At 35.6% G+C, this 19,168-nt stretch overlaps 1 protein-coding gene across 5 annotated transcripts in view; it reads left to right on the top strand.

Moving 5' to 3' along the window:
• CEP128 (centrosomal protein 128) overlaps window positions 1-19,168 on the top strand; it is a 424,380-nt gene that overhangs the window by 68,252 nt on the left and 336,960 nt on the right. For all 5 annotated transcript variants that reach the window (XM_047795264.1, XM_047795267.1, XM_047795266.1 and 2 more), the window contains one exon: window positions 9,027-9,143. In XM_047795264.1, the coding sequence (XP_047651220.1) occupies window positions 9,027-9,143 (117 nt within the window). The remainder of the gene's footprint in view (window positions 1-9,026; window positions 9,144-19,168) is intronic.

Below are 19,168 nucleotides of genomic sequence, written 5' to 3'. Positions count from 1 at the left end.
ATTTTTATTTCTTTCGTATAGTAAGTAAAATTATCAAATACTATCTACATAGTCTAGAGTGTTAATGTGGATCCAAGGTATAACCACTGAGTTCAAAGTTAATAGCTGAATTCAAAGAAAGCCTGAGTTCTTGCATCATTGCCATCAAGAATTACTCCAAATCACTTAAAGCTATGATTGCACCAGGATGTCACACTTTACTAGTGCTCTCAGCTTATTGGTGTAATTGGTTTGTACAACTTGCTTGTTTACCCAACTGTCCAGTGTTCCACCTTATCAGGTCACATCCTTTTACGTTGTCAAAACTTGGAAAATTGTACATACCTAATCATGCACGTGGTTGAAATGTCTATCTGTTAGTTCCTGGCATTCAGTTGTGATGTTACAGCTTGTTTTGTGCTTTCTGTAGTTTGTTTTCAAAGTAAGATCATCTCATAACTATACAGAGAACATCTCAAACCTCACGTGGGTGTAGGTAGTTCTGATTAAGGACTTAAATTGATTAAAATCTTAAAAATAACATTGTCAAATTTTAGAAGGTCTTCTGAAGGCCACATGATGTTTACTTTCAATTTGTGCAAGGCTTAAATATAGATTTTTGTGACTCACTTATTCCAATCGAAGTCAAATTTACATTTTATAACTGTTTGACATATTGTATTGTATTTGTGAATTCATGATAGCGTGTTGTCAGGGAACATGCAGTTTTGTTGTTTGAATGTTTAAATTCTCAGGCTAGAGCTGTTCCCCCCTCCCACCCCAGATTTAGGTTTAAAATAAAATTACCAATGATGCACATTTACTGTGGAAAACTTTTAAATATTGTACAAATATATAAAGAAAAATGAATGGCTGCCCCTATCTCCCACCAGTGTCATTATCTTTTGGTAACTGCTGTTAATCACATTTATTGTGCATTATTCTGATGCTATGATTGTTTACCTTGCATTTTCTCAGTGACTAAAATATATCTTGAAAGTTTACAAAACACATTTTTATAAATGTATTTATAAAACATATTCTTTCTCTCTCTTTTTTTGTCTCTCTCTCTTTCTTTGTCTTTTTAGGGCTGCACCAGTGGCATATGGCAATTCCCAGGCTAGGGGTCAAATCAGAGCTATAGTTGCTGGCCTGCATCACAGCCACAGCAATGTGGGATCCGAGCCATGCCTGCAACCTACACCACAGCTCATGGCAATGCCGGATCCTTAACTGACTGAGTGAGGCCAGGGATTGAACCTGTGTCCTCATGGATGCTAGTCAGATTCATTTCCACTGAGCCACGATGGGAACTCCAGAACAAATTTTTCTTTGAAAGCCAAAAAGTATTGGTTCCTATCACATATGCCAAGTTCTAATTTGTTAATCCTTTGTGAACCATAGATTTTTTTTTTTTCTCAAACTGCCCATTGGAAGGGAGATATTATTTCTAGCATGATGTTATGGAAAATATTTTCTGTTAACACTTAATTGTGATAATAAACAACCAGTATTTTGTGGGCCTCATACCACAGAGAAAATTTTAGTTGTTTAGTTGTCTAGACTTTACCCAGTTGAGTGTGATATAAGTGCATATTAATTTCTATTACTTTTTTTTAGGGCCACAGGTGTGGTATACGGAAGTTCCCAGGCTAAAGGTGGAATCAGCTACAGCTGCTGGCCTATGCCACAGCAAAGCCAGATCTCTGACCTACACCATAGCTTACGGCAATGTTGGATCCTTAAACCACTGAGTGGGGCCAGGGATTGAACCTGCATGCTCACGGATGCTAGTCAGATTTGCTTCTGCTGAACCACAACAGGAACTCCAAAGTTTAAGTCACTTTTGACTTTTCTTTTTTCCTTCTTTTTTTTTGGCTGCACCTGTGGCATGTGGAAGTTCTGGGCCAGGAATCAAACCCATTCCACTGTAGTGACCTAAGCCACTGTGATGACAATGCCAGATCCTTAACCTGCTGTGCCACAAGAGAACTCCTATTTTGTTTTCTATAGGAGCGTCACTATTTAAATTAAAAATGTAAACGTGGATCCAGCTGCTTCTAGAAGAGTTGGTCATTAGTCGAACTCTAGGAATTCTCTCAACACTGAATTTAGGATAAGATAGTTAATGCGGAGTTCCCGTTGTGGCGCAGTGGTTAACGAATCCGACTAGGAACCATGAGGTTGCGGGTTGGGTCCCTGCCCTTGCTCAGTGGGTTAACGATCCGGCGTTGCCGTGAGCTGTGGTGTAGGCTGCAGACGCGGCTCGGATCCCGTGTTGCTGTGGCTCTGGTGTAGGCTGGTCGCTACAGCTCCGATTCGACCCCTAGCCTGGGAACCTCCATATGCTGCGGGAGCGGCCCAAGAAATAGCAAAAAGACAAAAAAAAAAAAAGTTAAGGTATGGATTACAACAGTAGGAGATATAATAGATATTTACTGAAGTGGATTTTAAACCAGCCAATATTAAAGATATGAAAAATCAACATATTGAAAAGCCAGAATAAAATCCTATAAACAATATTTTTGCATTTGTTTCACCTTCTTTCATTAAATGCTAACTTTAAAAGCTATTCTAATTTTTATTATTATTTGGTTGTCTTTGTAACTAAATTTAAAGATTTAGGCATTTTTTATATCTTATCTTTGATATCCAGTATTAAGTTTGATTGGTTGATATGACCTCTGATAAAAATGAGTTTATTAGTATTTTTGTTAATGTTTTTCCCCTTATGTCTTAGAAACGGAAACTAACTAAATTTAAAGATTGAGGCATTTTTGTATCTTGTCTTTGACATCTAGTATTAAGTTTGATTGGTTGATATGGCCTCTAATAAAAATGAATTTATTGTATTTTTGTTAATGTTTTTCCCTTAAGTCTTAGAAATAGAAAATAAATGTGTGGAAGCAATAAAAAATGTAGTCTTTAAAATAATTCTATCATTGGGAATTATCATTCCAAAGGTATAAATATCTGCTGTGCCATTAGGTACAAAGTCCATGCCCCTCTGTTTAGAGCTGTTTTTATTTGCTCTTCCTTTGATCGCTTTTTTCCTATCTCAGGAAATAGCATCACAGTCCATCCAGTGGTTACCCAGGATTTATTCCAGATCTTCTTCATACCACATTTCCAGTTCATTGTCAGATCTTGTCTTTTTTATTTGAAATCTTGCTCAATTCTGTCTACTTCTGTCTAATGTTCAATACTTCTGTTCAATCACTTTTATTGAATTCACGGCAATGGATTTGGTTTCTACCTCCTACAATTGCCTGTATCTGAGCTGACAGTAACCAAGTGATTTTTAAAAATTGTCATCATGGTAGATTACTCCCATGCTTTTTTTTTTTTTAACACATATTTATTTATTTTGTCTTTTTGCAATTTCTTGGGCCGTTCCCGCGGCATATGGAGGTTCCCAGGCTAGGGGTCTAATCGGAGCTGTAGCTGCCAGCCTATGCCAGAGCCACAGCAATGCAGGATCCGAGCCGCGTCTGCGACCTACACCACAGCTCACAGCAACGCCGGATCGTTAACCCACTGAGCAAGGGCAGGGATCGAACCCGCAACCTCATGGTTCCTAGTCGGATTCGGTAACCACTGCGCCACAACGGGAACTCCACTCCCATGCTTTTTAAACCCTACTGGAGCCTTTTCTATTTCAACATTCTTACCATAGCCTATAGTGCCAATATTATCTGGCTTTCTCTATGTACCTTGAATTTGCCAAATTCATTCCTGTGTTAGGGTGTTACACTGGCTTCTCCTTTTTCCTTCCTCAATTTTTGGCATGACTGGCTTCCTCTTGTCATTCAAGTCAGTGTTGAATGTTACCACCTTGACAAAGGCCTCTCTTTCCTGCTCTTTCTTTTTGTTACATAATTGTTAGCACTTAGCATAATAAATACACTATTCTATATATTGCCTTTTTCACTTAATATATTTTTGAGATTTGAGATTATTTCAAATTGGCCTCTAATAGCTTTCTAATTCCTTTATTTTAATATTTAAAGCATTCCATTGAATGAATGCCCCATAATTTATTTAACTGGTCTTATACTGATGGACATTTAAATTGTTTAAATCTTTTGCTTTTATACACAGCACTGCAGTTATTGATCTTGTACATGTACCATATTTCACATGGGAATATAAGTTGGTAGAATAAATTTCTAAAGTAGATTTACAAGATTAAAGTCTGTGTTTTTGTAATTTGTTACATATTGCTCAATTTAATAATTAGTATTTTAAATAACCTCATTTAGCACTTTTCATCTGAGAATTGAATTTATCTTATTCTTTTCCAAAAAGGATGAAAGATAGTTTACCTTAAAATTACAATATGTGTGTTGAAGTTATGTTAGTTCTAATTGGTCCATAATATTATGTTTTTTCTTCCCTTTGGTTTCAGATCCCCATATTCCTTCTCACATCAGCCCCCTTTCCCCCCTCAGCTATTTTATTCAGGCACATGATTACTCAGGTGGAGATGATTTGTTTCAGTTTTCTGTGTGGCTGTGTTGTGACCCTGTGACGAAGCGTGAGTAAAAGTGGTGTGTGCAACTTGAAAACAAAGCCACTTATCTGGGACTTTCTCTCTCTTTATGTAGGTTGAAATGGGGATGTAGCACTAACCCAGCTTAAACCATGCAGTCATGATAACATTTTGGGGATGGTGAAGCAATAGATGGGAGGAACCTGGACCACCACACTTACTCATGTATCCTGTTTGCTAAAATTTAAGTCACATGGCCAGCTAGCAGCTGGATTACATTTGGCAGCCACCTGTCTAGTTGAAAATTCCATTACTGTGGAAGAAACAGGAGATGGTAATATTTTGAAATGGAGAACATTTTATGGAATGGATAGTAATTTGTGTGTGGAATGGAGAGTCCTTCATCAGATTCTCTAGTTTATTTCTTGGGTAGGGATTTATCTGAAAACAGATTACAGGAGTTCCCGTCGTGGCGCAGTGGTTAACAAATCCAACTAGGAACCATGAGGTTGCGGGTTCGATCCCTGCCCTTGCTCAGTGGGTCAAGGTTTCGGCGTTGCTGTGAGCTGTGGTGGAGGTTGCAGATGCGGCTTGGATCCTGCGTTGCTGTGGCTCTGGCATAGGCTGGCAGCTACAGCTCCGATTAGACCCCTAGCGTGGGAACCTCCATATGCCGTGGGAACAGCCCAAGAAATGGCAAAAAGACAAAAAAAAAAAGAAAGAAAAAAAAGAAAACAGATTACAAAAATTGCATCAGTTATCTATTGCTGCATAACAAATTTCCTCAAACTTAGTGGTTTAAATCTTTATTATTATCTGACAGTTTTTCTGGGTTGGGAATGCAGGCATGGCTTAGCAGGGCCCTTTGGCTCTGGGTCTCACAGGCTGCAGTCATCTCAAAGCTTGACTAGAATGGCTCTGCATTCTTGCTCATTCAGTTCTCTGTTGGTTTGGATTGAAGCATAGTTCATCATGACTCTTGTTCAGAGTCCTCTCGTTTGACACGTCATCTTTCCGCAGGGCATCTCGCAACATGGCAGCTTGCTTCATTAGAGCAAGCAGTGAGAAGGCAGGAGAGAGCATGCTAGCAAGATGAACATTTTTGGAAACCAATCGTGGAAGTGACATCTTATCCCTTTTGTTATGTTCTGTTCATTTGATGGAAGTTATTAGGGTCAGCCTACACTCAAGGGGAGGAAATTGAAGCAGGAACCATTAACACCATGCCAGAAGGTGCTTAACACAAACTTTACTTCAAAACTGAGAAAGATTCCTTCAAATATAGTAACTAAGTCATCCCATGTACTATCTATCATGGCAAATTAGATAATGTCTAAATAATCTTGGATTTTGATTTCGTTACTTGAACTGCTTTCATTTTGATAGGGTGCTAATAGGCATAGCCTTTTTTCTTAAAATTTAGAAATCATTCAACTTATTGAATTTAATTAGAGAATTTCTAAATACTCATTCAACGTCAGTCTTCAATAGATAGAAGCTATTTGAACACAAGGTCTGTGGATACATCATGTGGATTGCTGTATCTCTAACCTCTACATTGCATAAAGCTGGAACAAATTAGTGTCTGTATATACTTATTGAATGAATACATGAAAATGGACCTGGGAATTACAAGGTATTTCTTGAAATGGTGCCTTGTATTGGGTACATTTTTCTCATTAATTAGTTGTGTAATACCCTGTTTAATACCTTACTTCACTTCCTCAGTGTTTTTGTTTAGAATAGAAGATTTGGATATAAATTCAAAATTCTTTCAAGTCTGTGTTTTATTTTACAATTGATTCATACTTTTTGATTCAATAATTTCATTTAAGGATTATATAAAAATGATCTGATATAGGAGTATTTGTCACAGCATATGCCAATAAAAATAAATAATTGTTATTCTTTTGTGAAGAGGGAATTGTTTTAATCAGTTACAGAGACTATGCTTTTGTTAAGAATGAGGATGTATATTTGTCATGGAACGTTGTCCATGATATGTGAACTGCAGAAAAAAATTATATATAAACTGAAAAAAGTTTATAAAACAATGTATAACACTCAATTTTTGTTTAAAAATTTAAATGAAATGGATATGTATTTGACTACTTATGCACATTCACATGGAAAAATTTCTTAAAGTATACAACACAGTACTTAACATTATTTCTCTTCTAATAGGTGGTATTAGCACATTTAAAAAAACTTTTTATCATTACATATTGTTTATTTTTAGTTGTTTATTTTCAACCTTTTTTAAGTGTTCAGTAGTGTTATCATGTACTTTCTCATTGTTTTAAACCAAATACAGAACTCTTTTCATTTTATAAAACTGGAACTATAACCATTAAACAACAACTACCTATTTTCCCCTTCCCCCAGCCCCTGCAACCACCATTCTATTTTCTGTTTCTATGAATGTAACCACTCTAGGTACTTGATATAAGTGGAATGATACAGTATTTGTCTTTTTGTGACTGGCTTATTTCACATAGCATAATGTCTTCAATTCATTCATGTTCATTCATGTTTAGCAAGTGTAAGAATTTCTTCCTTTTTAAGGCTGAATAATCTTCCATTATAGGTATAAGTCACATTGGTTTATTCATTTATCTGTCAGTGGACACTTGAGATGCTTCCACCTTTTGGCTGTTATGGATAATGCTTCTGTGAACATGGGTGTGCAGCTATCTCTGAGACCTTGTTTTCAGTTCTTTTAGACATATACCTAGAAATAGAATTACTGGATCATATGGTAACTCTATTTTTAATTTTTTAAGGAACTACCATACTGTTTTCCATAGTGACCACACACTCTTACATCCTGTCCATAATGCACTAGGGTTCCAATTCCCCCACATCCTCCCTGACACTTTTCTTTTTGTTGTTGTTGTTGTTGATAATAGCCATCTTAATGTATTTGACATGGTTCTCTGTTACTTATTTTTTCATAAATGTTGCTATTAATTACATTTTATAGTGAGTGAACAGTAAAGATATTTCCATTTTGTAAAAATGGAACAAAATAACTCTTTACTTTTTAGTATTTTAAATATTATTATTATTATTTTGTCATTTTTTCCTTTTCTAGGGCCGCTTCCCATAGCATATGGAGGTTCCCGGGCTAGGGGTCCAATCGGAGCCATGGCCACCGGCCTACACCACAGTCACAGCCACAGCGATGCCAGATTCGAGCTGTGTCTGCGACCTACACCACAGCTCACGGCAACGCTGGATCCTTAACCCACTGAGCAAGGCCAGGGATCGAACCCGCAACCTCATACTTCCTAGTCGGATTCGTTAACCACTGTGCCACGACGGGAACTCCTAAATATTATTTTCTATAACAGCAGGTACTGTCTTTATTTCAGATGCAGTAGTAAATTGTTGGGATATTAGGGTTGATTGGTAGGATAAATTAGAAGCTTGCTGCTAAAGGGTATTTTGAGTTTTTAGTAAAACACTATGAATGTCATAGTAAATATCTTAGTTATTTTTAAGCACTCAAAGTTGGAAACCCAAGACTTAACAAGTCTTAGTAAATGTTAACTACTTATTTTTTGCTGGGATATTTTGGCTTAGCCTTTATTGACTAATTAAACTGATGTTTACCAATGTCTTTTCAATAAACAACTTTATTTGATGTGTAATTTACCATAAAATTAATCTGCTGTAAGTGTACAATTCAGTGTTTTTTAGTGAATGTACTGAGTTGTACAGTGATCATAATCCAGTTTAGAACATCCCTTGTGACCAGGACCTTTCTTGGCTTTATAGAAATTGCTTCTCTTAAATGAATATAAATGTCTCCTATCCATGTGTTCTACACCAAATATACACCAAATATAGTCAAATAGTGATATTTAGGGAAATATATAATGATATGCATTAAGTGTATTTGAATTTGCACAACTTTTAGTAAGGAAAATCTTGCATTAGAGAGAAAATTCTTTCATGTTTATTTTAGAGAATCCCAATTAAACATTTTTTCCATTTGACTTTACTTTTTGATCTTTTACAGCTGGTTTATTTTTAGCAAATCACAGTAGAAAAGATTGACAGGAAAATGAAAATCCCTTTCAATTATTTGCTGCCCGTAAACATCAAAACCATCCTGGGCAGGTCACACTTATAGATAGTTAAAATGAAAGAGAACCAAATATATAGACTAGTTTATCATTAATAGGGTAATAAGTGCAGTTGTAGGCAAAATTGGTATTATTTTATCTAACTCACCAGAGGGCACTCTTTTCTAGTTTATTACCTTTAACTGATCTTTTGTCATATTATACTTTGAAAAATTTATGTCCTTTATGGGGATCCAAGTTTGTGTTAATTAGAAACTAGTAATAGTTTTCTGTTGTGACTTTTAGTCAGTTTTTTTGTGACCTGTTTTATAATAGTCATTAAAAAGGGCTTTACAAACAAGCCAGTCTTAAATGCTTTAGGCAATAATGTATCTGGCATAAAATAATCTCTTCAGTTTAGCCTCCCATTTTTTTTTTCCCTTACCAGCTTTATAATATCTCTGTTTCTCTTTGTTAATGTTAAGGTTTCAGATCGGGTGGAGCGACGGCTTCAGGAAATAGAAAGAGAAATGCGTACAGAAAGAGAGGTGGTGGAAAGACGTCAGGATCAACTGGGACTTATTTCTTTGCAGCTACAGGAGGTTTGTGAAAAATACCTTCTCAGAGTGTAAATCTTGAGTCTGGATAGTTCTTTAGCCATTATTAAAATGGTTATAGTTCCTTAGTTGTTACATGTGACAGTATAGTTCAGTTCCTGTGAGAACTATGGTGTATTGGTTATAATTCAGTGAATGAAGACAGCTCTACCTGATTCAAACCCAGAGTCTACTACTTACTGGCTGTGTGACCCTGGGCACATTCCTTAACTTGCCTACGCCCATTTCCTCTTGGGGAATGAAAACAGTTATTGTATTTGCTTAATCATTTGTGATGGGATAAATGAATTAATGTGGGTGAAGCACTTAACATAGTGTCCAGAAGGTGCTCAATCAGTACACGTTAACTGAAAATGTAATTTTTCTGATTAATTTTCTCTGGTGTGAGCTAGACCAAGAATTAGCAAACTGTGGCCTGTGGGCTCAGTCTGGCCCATTGCTGATTTTTGTAAATAAAATTTAATTGGAACATAGCTACTTTCATTCATTTTCAATTTGTCTGTGGGTGCTTTTGTGACATAGTAGCAGAGTTGAGACTTGAAAAAGACCATATGGCCCACAAAGCTTAAAATTACTATTGTCTTTTGGTCCTTTTTAGAAAAAGTTTATAGACCAATTCAAAATGGAGGTTACTTACCCTTTAGGTAACATTTTGAAATTTCAGACTTTTAAAGGGGTTGAAAAATTAAGAACAAAGGATTTCTGTATATCCTTTATATTTATTTCTTTATTTACTTATTTTAGGGGTGCACATGTTGCATATAGAAGTCCCAGGCTCTTGAATCAGAGCTGCAACTGCCGGCCTATGCCATAGCCACAGCAACACAGGATCTGAGCCACGTCTGTGACCTACACCACAGCTCAGGACCCTTAACCCACTGAGCAAGGCCAGGGATTGAACCCGTATCCTCATGGATACTAGTCTGGTTCATCACTGCTGAGCCACAGTGGGAATTCCTGTATATTCTTTATGTCAATTCCTCTAGTATTCATATTTTATCAGACTTTCTCTATCATTTTATGTCTCTCTCTCCATATATATTTATATCTAAAAAAATTTTTTGAGCTACTTGGTGACATGATTTATGAATGTTTCTAAATAATATGGTGTGTACATTCTCTTCAGGAAATTAACTCTGGATCAATACTATGATTTATTCTATAGATTTTATTCAAATTTTGCCACTTAATAGTCCTTTTCTGGCCCAAGAAAATAGTACAGAATTACATAGAGCATTTGACCATCATCTCTCTGTGATTTCCTTTAATCTGGAACAAATATTTATTCTTTGTCATTCATGACATTGACAATTTTGTGGAGTGTTAACCAGCTATTTTGTGGAATATCATTTGTTTAAGTTTTGTTGTTTTTTCCCTCATGACTAGATTTAGGTTATAAACTTTTGGCAGGTAACTCAGAGTATTGGTGTTGAATTTTTCCTAGGATAGCATATCAAGAGGCATGTAATGTTGATTTGTCTCTACTTGTGAAAACTGAACTTTGGTTAAAGTGTTGCTTGCCAAGTTTCTATACTGTAAAGTTACTATATTATGACTTTTAAATTATTTGTTTTATGAGGAGACTCTGAAACTTGAACATAGTCTGTTTTTCATCATACATTCACCTGCAAATTTTAGCATCTAATGATGACTCTTTTGTGAATCAGTTACTGCTTCAGAGTGGCTCAGACACTAAGTAATGATTTAAAAGATATTCTATTCTTTCTTCTACATTTATTAATTGGATTCCTACTGTAAGAAAGGGCTTTCGTCTTTTTCTCCACTCATTCATTCATATTGGTATTGGTTTGTGAATTATTTTATTGTATTGATTGTGTTTTATAACTATCATTATAAAAATTAATTTCTGACAGTCCCTTTAAATGTTTCTTAGGTTTATACATAAAGTATAAAAAATTAGAAACAAGAAAACCAAAAGATTTAAAAACAAAAGGATTTTTTTATTTTACAAAATGATGTCTAAAAGTGATGTTCTACAAATGTACTTATGTGCTTGAAGATCACTAACCCTTGTATATTGACAGATTTAAAAAAAAATTAACTATTAGGAGATATACCAATTGAAAATTAGAAACAAAAATTGTAACCCTGAAATTATAATGTAAAGCTGATAGAAAATCTGCTTTTGTTTTCCAAAATTCCATTTTTCCTCCATTTCACAAAAGGAAGTATACATAGCCTTGTTAGTTGGTAATTATTTTGAAGAGGATACTTTGTTGAATAATTAGATACAGCATGTGGGTAGCCTTTTTTTTTAAACCTTGATTTTTATACATTTGTTCTCAAAGCAGATTGCATCTGGTGAGCATAAGAATCGTACTGAAGAGACAATTGTTCTTTTTTGCAAGAGAAAATTAGAGAAATTTTCCGTGCTTATTTTCTGCACTCTTTGCAGAATGTACGAAATTATAAAGAGGGAGAGGAAGATTGCTTCCCACCCCTGTTCTTGAGATACCAGAGCCTGAATATTTGCATTGTAATTGTCAGTTTTACTAAAAGCTTGAGCAGTGATTTGGAATTCCATCTCTGACAGTACAATAGAGGATCATTATTGATAAGGAATGTTTAATTGCATATTTTGTCACTTTAATGTAAGTGGTGACCTATATGATTTTTAAAAGGTGGTTTTGGATTAAACAGTGCAGTGGAAACTGGAAGGGATTAATTTAGGCTGATGTGTTTTCCTACTCCCAAGTAAAGTGGCTCAGACTCTTCTTGGAAAGGTCATGTATAAGGAGAGAAGACATTTGACTTTCTTTTCTATATTAACAAGTACTTATGAGAATATCTATCCTGTCTGCTATTAGTAATTTATATACTTTGTTTCTGTGTATGGTGAAAAATTGAATCTATATGTAAGAAGGCCTGGACTTTTAGTCTTTATGTTCTTCCACCTCCCTAAAATGTATAATTTAATATTAGTGAAAATTATGACATTTAAAAGTTGTTAAGAGATTAGGAGTAGTCATTAAAAATTCTAGATTGTCAGAAATTTCTAGGTATAATGTCACAATACAGGGAGGCAATCTGTGGTTTTGGTTAAAACCTGCTCCTTTTTAGTGAACTGATGAGGTTCTTAGGTCCCTGGAGTTTTATTATCTGTTCCCATTTAATGAATATCACAGTATTAGTCAATGGAAATTGATTGAGGGAAAGCCAATATCATTTTCTTGTTTAGAGGTTTTTTAAAGAATCGTTCAGGCATTCCCATCGTGGCGCAGTGGTTAACGAATCTGACTAGGAACCGTGGGGTTGTGGATTCCATCCCTGGCCTTGCTCAGTGGGTTGAGCATCTGGTGTTGCCGTGAGCTGTGGTGTAGGTCGCAGATGTGGCTCGGATCCCGAGTTGCTGTGGCTCTGGCGTAGGCTGGTGGCTACAGCTCCAATTCGACCCTAGCCTGGGAATCTCCATATGCCGCAGGAGCGGCCTTAGAAAAGGCAAAAACCAAAAAAAAAAAAAAAAAAGAATTGTTCACTCTTCTCTGTTCTTTTTTTCCCTTTCTTCCTGACCTAAACAAAAGGGCTATGCATATGTTCTGGCATCTACTTCCTTCGGTAAGCCTCAACTACCCATGTGATACTGGTGTTATATGAATGCCAGCTTTTCTTAACTTGATAAGGACCTTCATGGGCCTTTAGACCTCACAAATCACATTTTAAACAATATTGTTTTGTATCTCAGTAGAGAACTCTTTAGAGAGATGAATGTTTTATTAGTTGTGCAGTGATGTTCTTTTTCTTTTTTTGGCCAGGCCCACGGCATAGGGAAGTTTCGGGGCAGGGATTGAACCTGCACAACAGCAGTGACCTGAGCCACAGCAGTGACAACACTGGATCCTTAACCTGCTGAGCCACTAGGGAATCTCAGTAATATTCTTTTCATATAGCCTTTTTAAAATATATTAACATATATTTTTAAATTGAAGTATAGTTGATTTACAGTGTTGCGGTAGTTTCAGGTATACAGCAAAGTGATTCAGTTATACATATGTAAATATGTATACATGTATGAATGCATATATTTGGAACCATACTTTTTTTCCATGTCTGTGAGTCTATTTCTGATTTTAAATAAATTCATTTGTATCATTCTTTTAGATTCTACAGGTAAGTGATATGTGATATTTGTCTTTCTTTGACTAATTTCACTTAGTATGATAATCTCTAGGTCTATCCATGTTGCTGAAAATGGCATTATTTCATTCTTTTCATGGCTTTGTAATATTCCAGTGTGTTTGTGCGAGAGTGCACCACATCTCTATTCATTTATCTCTCAGTGGATATTTAGGTTGCTTCCATGTCTTGGCTATTATAAATAGTGGTGCTGTGAACATTGGGGTGCATATATCAAATAGAGTTTTTTCTGGATGTATGCCTATGAGTGAGATTGCTAGATCATATGGTAACTCTATGTTTAGTTTTTTAAGAAACCTTAGTACTGTTCTTCATAGTGGCTGCACCAATTTATATACCTGCAAACAGTGTAGGAGGGTTGTCTTTTCTCCACACCCTCTCCAGTATTTATTATTTGTAGACTTTTTAATGATGGCCACTCTGACCAATGTGAGGTGATAGCTTCATAGTTTTGACCTGCAATTTCTCCAATAATTAGTGATATTGAGTGTATTTTCATGTGCCTGTTGGCCATCTATCTGCCTTTGGAGAAATGTCTGTTTAGATCTTTTATCCATTTTTTGATCAGATTGTTTTTTTTGGATATTGAACTGTATGAGCTGTTTGTGTATTTTGGAAATTAATCCCTTGTTGGTTGTATCATTTGCAAATATTTTCTCCCATTCTGTAAGTTGCCTTCATTTTGTTTATGGTTTCCTTTGTTATTCAAAAGGTTTTCAAGTTTAATTAGGTCCCATTTGTTTATTTTTGCTTTTATTTCCATTTTGTCAAAGAGTGTACTGTCTATGTTTTCCTCTAGGAATTTTAGAGTATCCTTTCTTATGTTTAGGTCTTTAATCCATTTTGTTTATTTTTGTATATGGTGTTAGAGAATGTTCTAATTTCATTCTGTTTCATGTAGCTGTCCTGTTTTCTCAGTACCATTCATATAACTGTTTTATTTTATTTGAGATTTAATGATTTTTATTTTTTTCCATTATAGCTGGTTTACAGTGTTCTGGTTTCTACTGTACAGCAAGGTGACCCAGTCACACATACATGTATACATTTTTTTTTCTCACATTGTCATGTTCCATCATAAGTGACTAGATATAGTTCCCAGTGCTATACAGCATATAACTCTTTTAAATTTTGAATGGTTGTTCTAGTACTCTGAACTCTTGCTAATTGAATTCAAATATTGCTAAGCGTATAATTATCGGTTATTCCTTGTTGAACCATTGTGCAAACAAAGTGTTTAAGATACATTTGTCATATTACAAATTCTTTTTGATCAGACACTTGATAGTATGATTACTTTGATTACTTAAATTTAGTAGTATGAAGTAGAAATGATGGGTACTGGGGACCCGTTAGAGGTGTTCAGCTTTTAAGCCCAAATCAAAACTCTTTTGCAGGTTCAAATTTACCTAAAATTTAGATAACATTTCTAACTCTTGACTATGCCATCTTGGGAAATCCTGACTTTTTTTTTTCTTTTTGACTAACTCTTTCTTTTACATTGAATGTGATTTGTTCATCTTCACTTGAATTACATAAAATGAAAAATGTGAAATAAATGCTGGGCGTATATTTGAATATGTTTTTCAGAGCATTTTGTAGCATATTGGAATGCTAGTTCCCAGATGTACCTCCACCAAGAATATTCTGTGCTTGCATATAACCTAAGGTGAATCAGCTCCCTTGAGGTTTAAAGGTACCTTATCGTGAAACACATGGGGCAGGCAAGGCATCAAATTTTAATAGAAGATAGTGAAAACTAGGTGAAAAATTCTGACACATTAGGTTAGGAGCTCAGCTCAGTGGTTTTCAGTCAGCTCTGCTGGAAAATAAGATTATTTGAGCCTCATCAATAAAATAAGAAAAATTGACAGATTTCCCCCCAATGTTTTCCTTCATCTTTTGGCATCTGTACCAATTGTAAAAAAAAATGAATGAAGAAGTAGCTATGTATTCCTTCCCAGAAATTTTGTTGTGGCTCCAGAGATGCTAAGTAATATGGCTGCTTCAACTAAGAGAAGCCTTGGGTACTGTTTATTAATGTATTTAGTTTGGATTCATAAGGGAGAAGTTTCCACTGAAGCCAAGAATATTTTCCTGATGTCCTCTTAATAGCTTTAACATCTCCCTTGGGAATTCTGAGCCAGTTTAGAGAAGATTCTCATCCGACAAATGTTCTAATGTGGCCTCGTTAACCCCTTCTCCCATTCTTCCTTTTGAGACTCTCCTGCTTGATTTGGTTCCCCTTCACTTTACCTTTCCAAAGCTAAATTGTGAAACTTATGCTCAGCCATTCACTTTACCGTCTTGTTCCCATAGTCAGTGCTTTCTTTTTTGTAGATATTCCCCACATTTTCACATATTTCATAATGCTATCTTCCCTTTCCCCATTGATATTATTAGATTCTTTTTATATAAGTGCCCATCAAATCACCTTCACAGTGACCATCCCAATAGCCTCCCTGGCTTTGAGAAAGAGCAATGGAATTAACAAGTACATGAGGATTTCAAAACAAAACACAAGCTCAGTGGAAAGCGTAGAAGATGCACCTTATTTTCTCAATCCTTGGCATATGCATTCTAGAATTCAGTTCTTTGTCATCTCAGGTGACCACATGTGGTGTAGTAGGCAGATAGTGACACAGACAGGGTGACATGCAGGGTCCTCAGACTTCTAAGAGGCTGAAAGTACCGCATACCAGTGCACCTACAATGTGTACTACTCAGGAAAATGTGTGTAATAAGGGAAAACGTGAAAACTCCTGCTCTTGGTTCATTCTTTGTAGGGTGAGGTGGTATGCGAAGGAAGAATCTGGGCCTTGTTTTGAACCATACTTTTTATTCTTTTGATAGATCTTTATCCCACTGACTATTTTTCTGTTTCTTTTGTAAAGATGGCTTTTTTTCCTCCTCACTGTCTGGTTTCTGGTGATATGTATAATTTGAGGTGAGGTTTTAAAGTCTCAGGTTATTACTGTTGATTACCATTTTTTGATAAATTGTCTCTTTTAATTGTACTTGTTTTTAGCATTTAGCATAGTATGGATTTAATAAATATTTGTTGAATGCATTAAGTAGTGATCATATTAATTGATTTAAATATATTGTTTTGATCTAATGACTAGTTTTATTTATCACATAGTTCTTTTAACATTTTTATTAAATATTTTGTATAAGAAGTACTTATATAATTTAAACAAATATATAACTGTGATCATATGATCCGTGCTCATATAAACATTCTTTTTGATTTTTAAATTTCTCAAATTTTAATTTTTTTCTTTTTAGGGCTGCACTTGCAGCATATGGAGGTTCCCAGGCTAGGGGTCGAATCATAGGTGCAGATGCTGGCCTATGCCACAGCCATAGCAATGCCAGATCCGAACTGTGTCTGCAACCTACACCAAAGCTGGTGGGAACACCAGATCCTTTAACTCACTGAGGCCAGGGTTCAAACCCACATCCTCATGGATACTAGTCAACATTCTTAACCCACTGAGCCAACCGTAGGAACTCCCAACATTCTTTTGTTTTTAAATGCAGCTTTATTTGCTTGACTCATTCACCTGCTCATCCCCCCAAACCCATTTGTTTCCCTCTCTTTTCTCATCATCAGTTATTACTCCCAGTCCCTAAAAAAGATGAACCAGTATGAATGACCTGAGTTATATCTCTTATATTTTTCTTTGTGTTCTTAATTATTCTAGATGGTTGTGTGTCTCTGTATATACCTTTGCATATATAATTTTTTTGCTATGTTTTTATTTTAATAAAATGAAATCACACTACATATGTATTTCTTATTTCACCAGTACTTTCTGGAAATTCCTCCAACTAGCTGATGAGGTTCCAACTTAATCTTTTATTATCATGGACAGATCTTTTATTATAATACGTATTATCAGATTACTATTTCAAAATGGTCTAAGTCTCCACATTTCTAGGTCAGCAAAACGTTGAGAGTGGCCATTTTCCTTACATTCCTACCATCAGTAGTCGTTAAAATTCTTCTTAATTTTTGCCAAGTTTATGGCTATAAAGTATTACCTCCTTTTTATGTTTATTTGCATTCCCTTATAATGAATTTGAGCATCTTTTCACATATTTGTTAGCGGTTTGCATTTGTATGCATACAGATAGCTTATTTATAACTTATGCTTATTTAAAAATATTGGATTGAGTTTTCTTCTAGGAATTTAACTTTTTTAATGGCAGGAGGAAGGAATCTAAGTTGTTTCTCTTATGACTAATGAGTTGTCTCAGCATCATTTTTGAATAATGTCTTTTTTCCCTCTGATTTAAATGCCATTTCTATGGGGGTTTCTGTTGTCGCACAGTGGAAACGAATCTGACTGGTGTTCTGAGGACGTGGGTTCTATCCCTGGCCTTGCTTAGTGGGTTTGGGACCAGCATTGCTGTGAGCTGTGGTGTAGATCACAGATGCAGCTTGTGGCTCAGATCCTGCGTTGCCATGGCTGTGATGTAGGCCAGCAGCTATAGCACCAGTTCAAGCCTTAGCTTGGGAACTTCCATGTGCCCTGGGTGCGGCCCTAAAAAGGCAAAAAAAAAAAAAAGCCACTTCTTTTGTATAGTTTCTTGTGGTATCTGTCTGTTCTATATGCTTTGCTATTGATCTGTTTGTCTATTCCAGACTGTTATCATTTTGTTTTCATTATTAGAGCTTTCATTATATTTTGGTAAATGGTGATGAAAATCTCTTGTCATGTTCCATGAAAAATCTTGCTGGCATTTTTATTGTAATTGTGCTAAATATGTAGATTAATTTGAAGAGAAGGTGCTTTCTAATGTTCTTCAGTAATGTTTTATAATTGTCTGTATAAAGGTCTTGTACATCTTTTGTTAGACTTATTCCTAGATACCTTATCATTTTTCTTTCAATTATGCATGGGATATTTATTTTATTGTACCTCTCGTTGGTTATTTGTAGTGTATTGGAGTGCCGTTGGTTTTATATGTGGCTTTTTTATCTAACAGTTTTGCTTTATGATCTTATTAGTTCCTATAATTTGTTAGAAGCTTTACTGACATATTGTCTACTGTATAGGTAATCATTATCATTTTAAATTAAAGGCAACTTAACCTTTAATTCTTTTTTTGTTGTGGTTTTATTGCACTAGCCGGAAACTCAAATGCAATATTTAATATTAGGAAAGATAGCAAGAATCCTTACTTTATTCTTTTTTTTTTTTTTTTTGTCTTTTTAGGGCTGCACCTGTGGCAGATGGAGATTCCCAGACTGGGGGTCGAATTGGAGCTGTAGCTGCCGGCCTACGCCATAGCCATAGCAACTCGGAATGCCAGCTGTGTCTGCCACCCACAGCTCAACCCATAGCAACACTGGATCCTTAACTCACTGAGCGAGGCCAGGGATCCAACCCATGTCCTCATGGATACTAGTTGGGTTCATTAACCGCTGAGTCATGACGGGGACTCCCCTTACTTCATTCTTATATTTTTGGAAATGCTTCTAAGGTGGTAACCTTACTGTAAGGTGTTTGCTCCTCATTTTGAGTACTATCCTTTATCAGATTAGGAACATTGCCTTCTATCCCTAGGTTGCCAAAATAGGTTTTTTTTTTTTTTTAAATCACGAATGGGTTGTAAAATTTATCAAATTTATCAAATATTCTTGCTGTGTCAGTATTTAAATACAGGTGACTCTATCAATGGATGCTGAGCTCTCCTTACATTCTTAGAACTTTCTGTGGCCATAATGTATTATTTCTTCTACGTTGCTGAATTAATTTTCTAGTCTTTTCTTTAGAATTTTATATTTATGATTGAGATCAGTTGTAATTTTCTTTGCATTGCTCTTTTTGGTTTTGAATACAAGG

The sequence above is a fragment of the Phacochoerus africanus genome, chromosome 9 (genome assembly GCF_016906955.1).
Source record: "Phacochoerus africanus isolate WHEZ1 chromosome 9, ROS_Pafr_v1, whole genome shotgun sequence".
Taxonomy (NCBI): Eukaryota; Metazoa; Chordata; class Mammalia; order Artiodactyla; family Suidae; genus Phacochoerus; species Phacochoerus africanus.
This window is presented reverse-complemented; position numbering and strand designations above follow the sequence as displayed.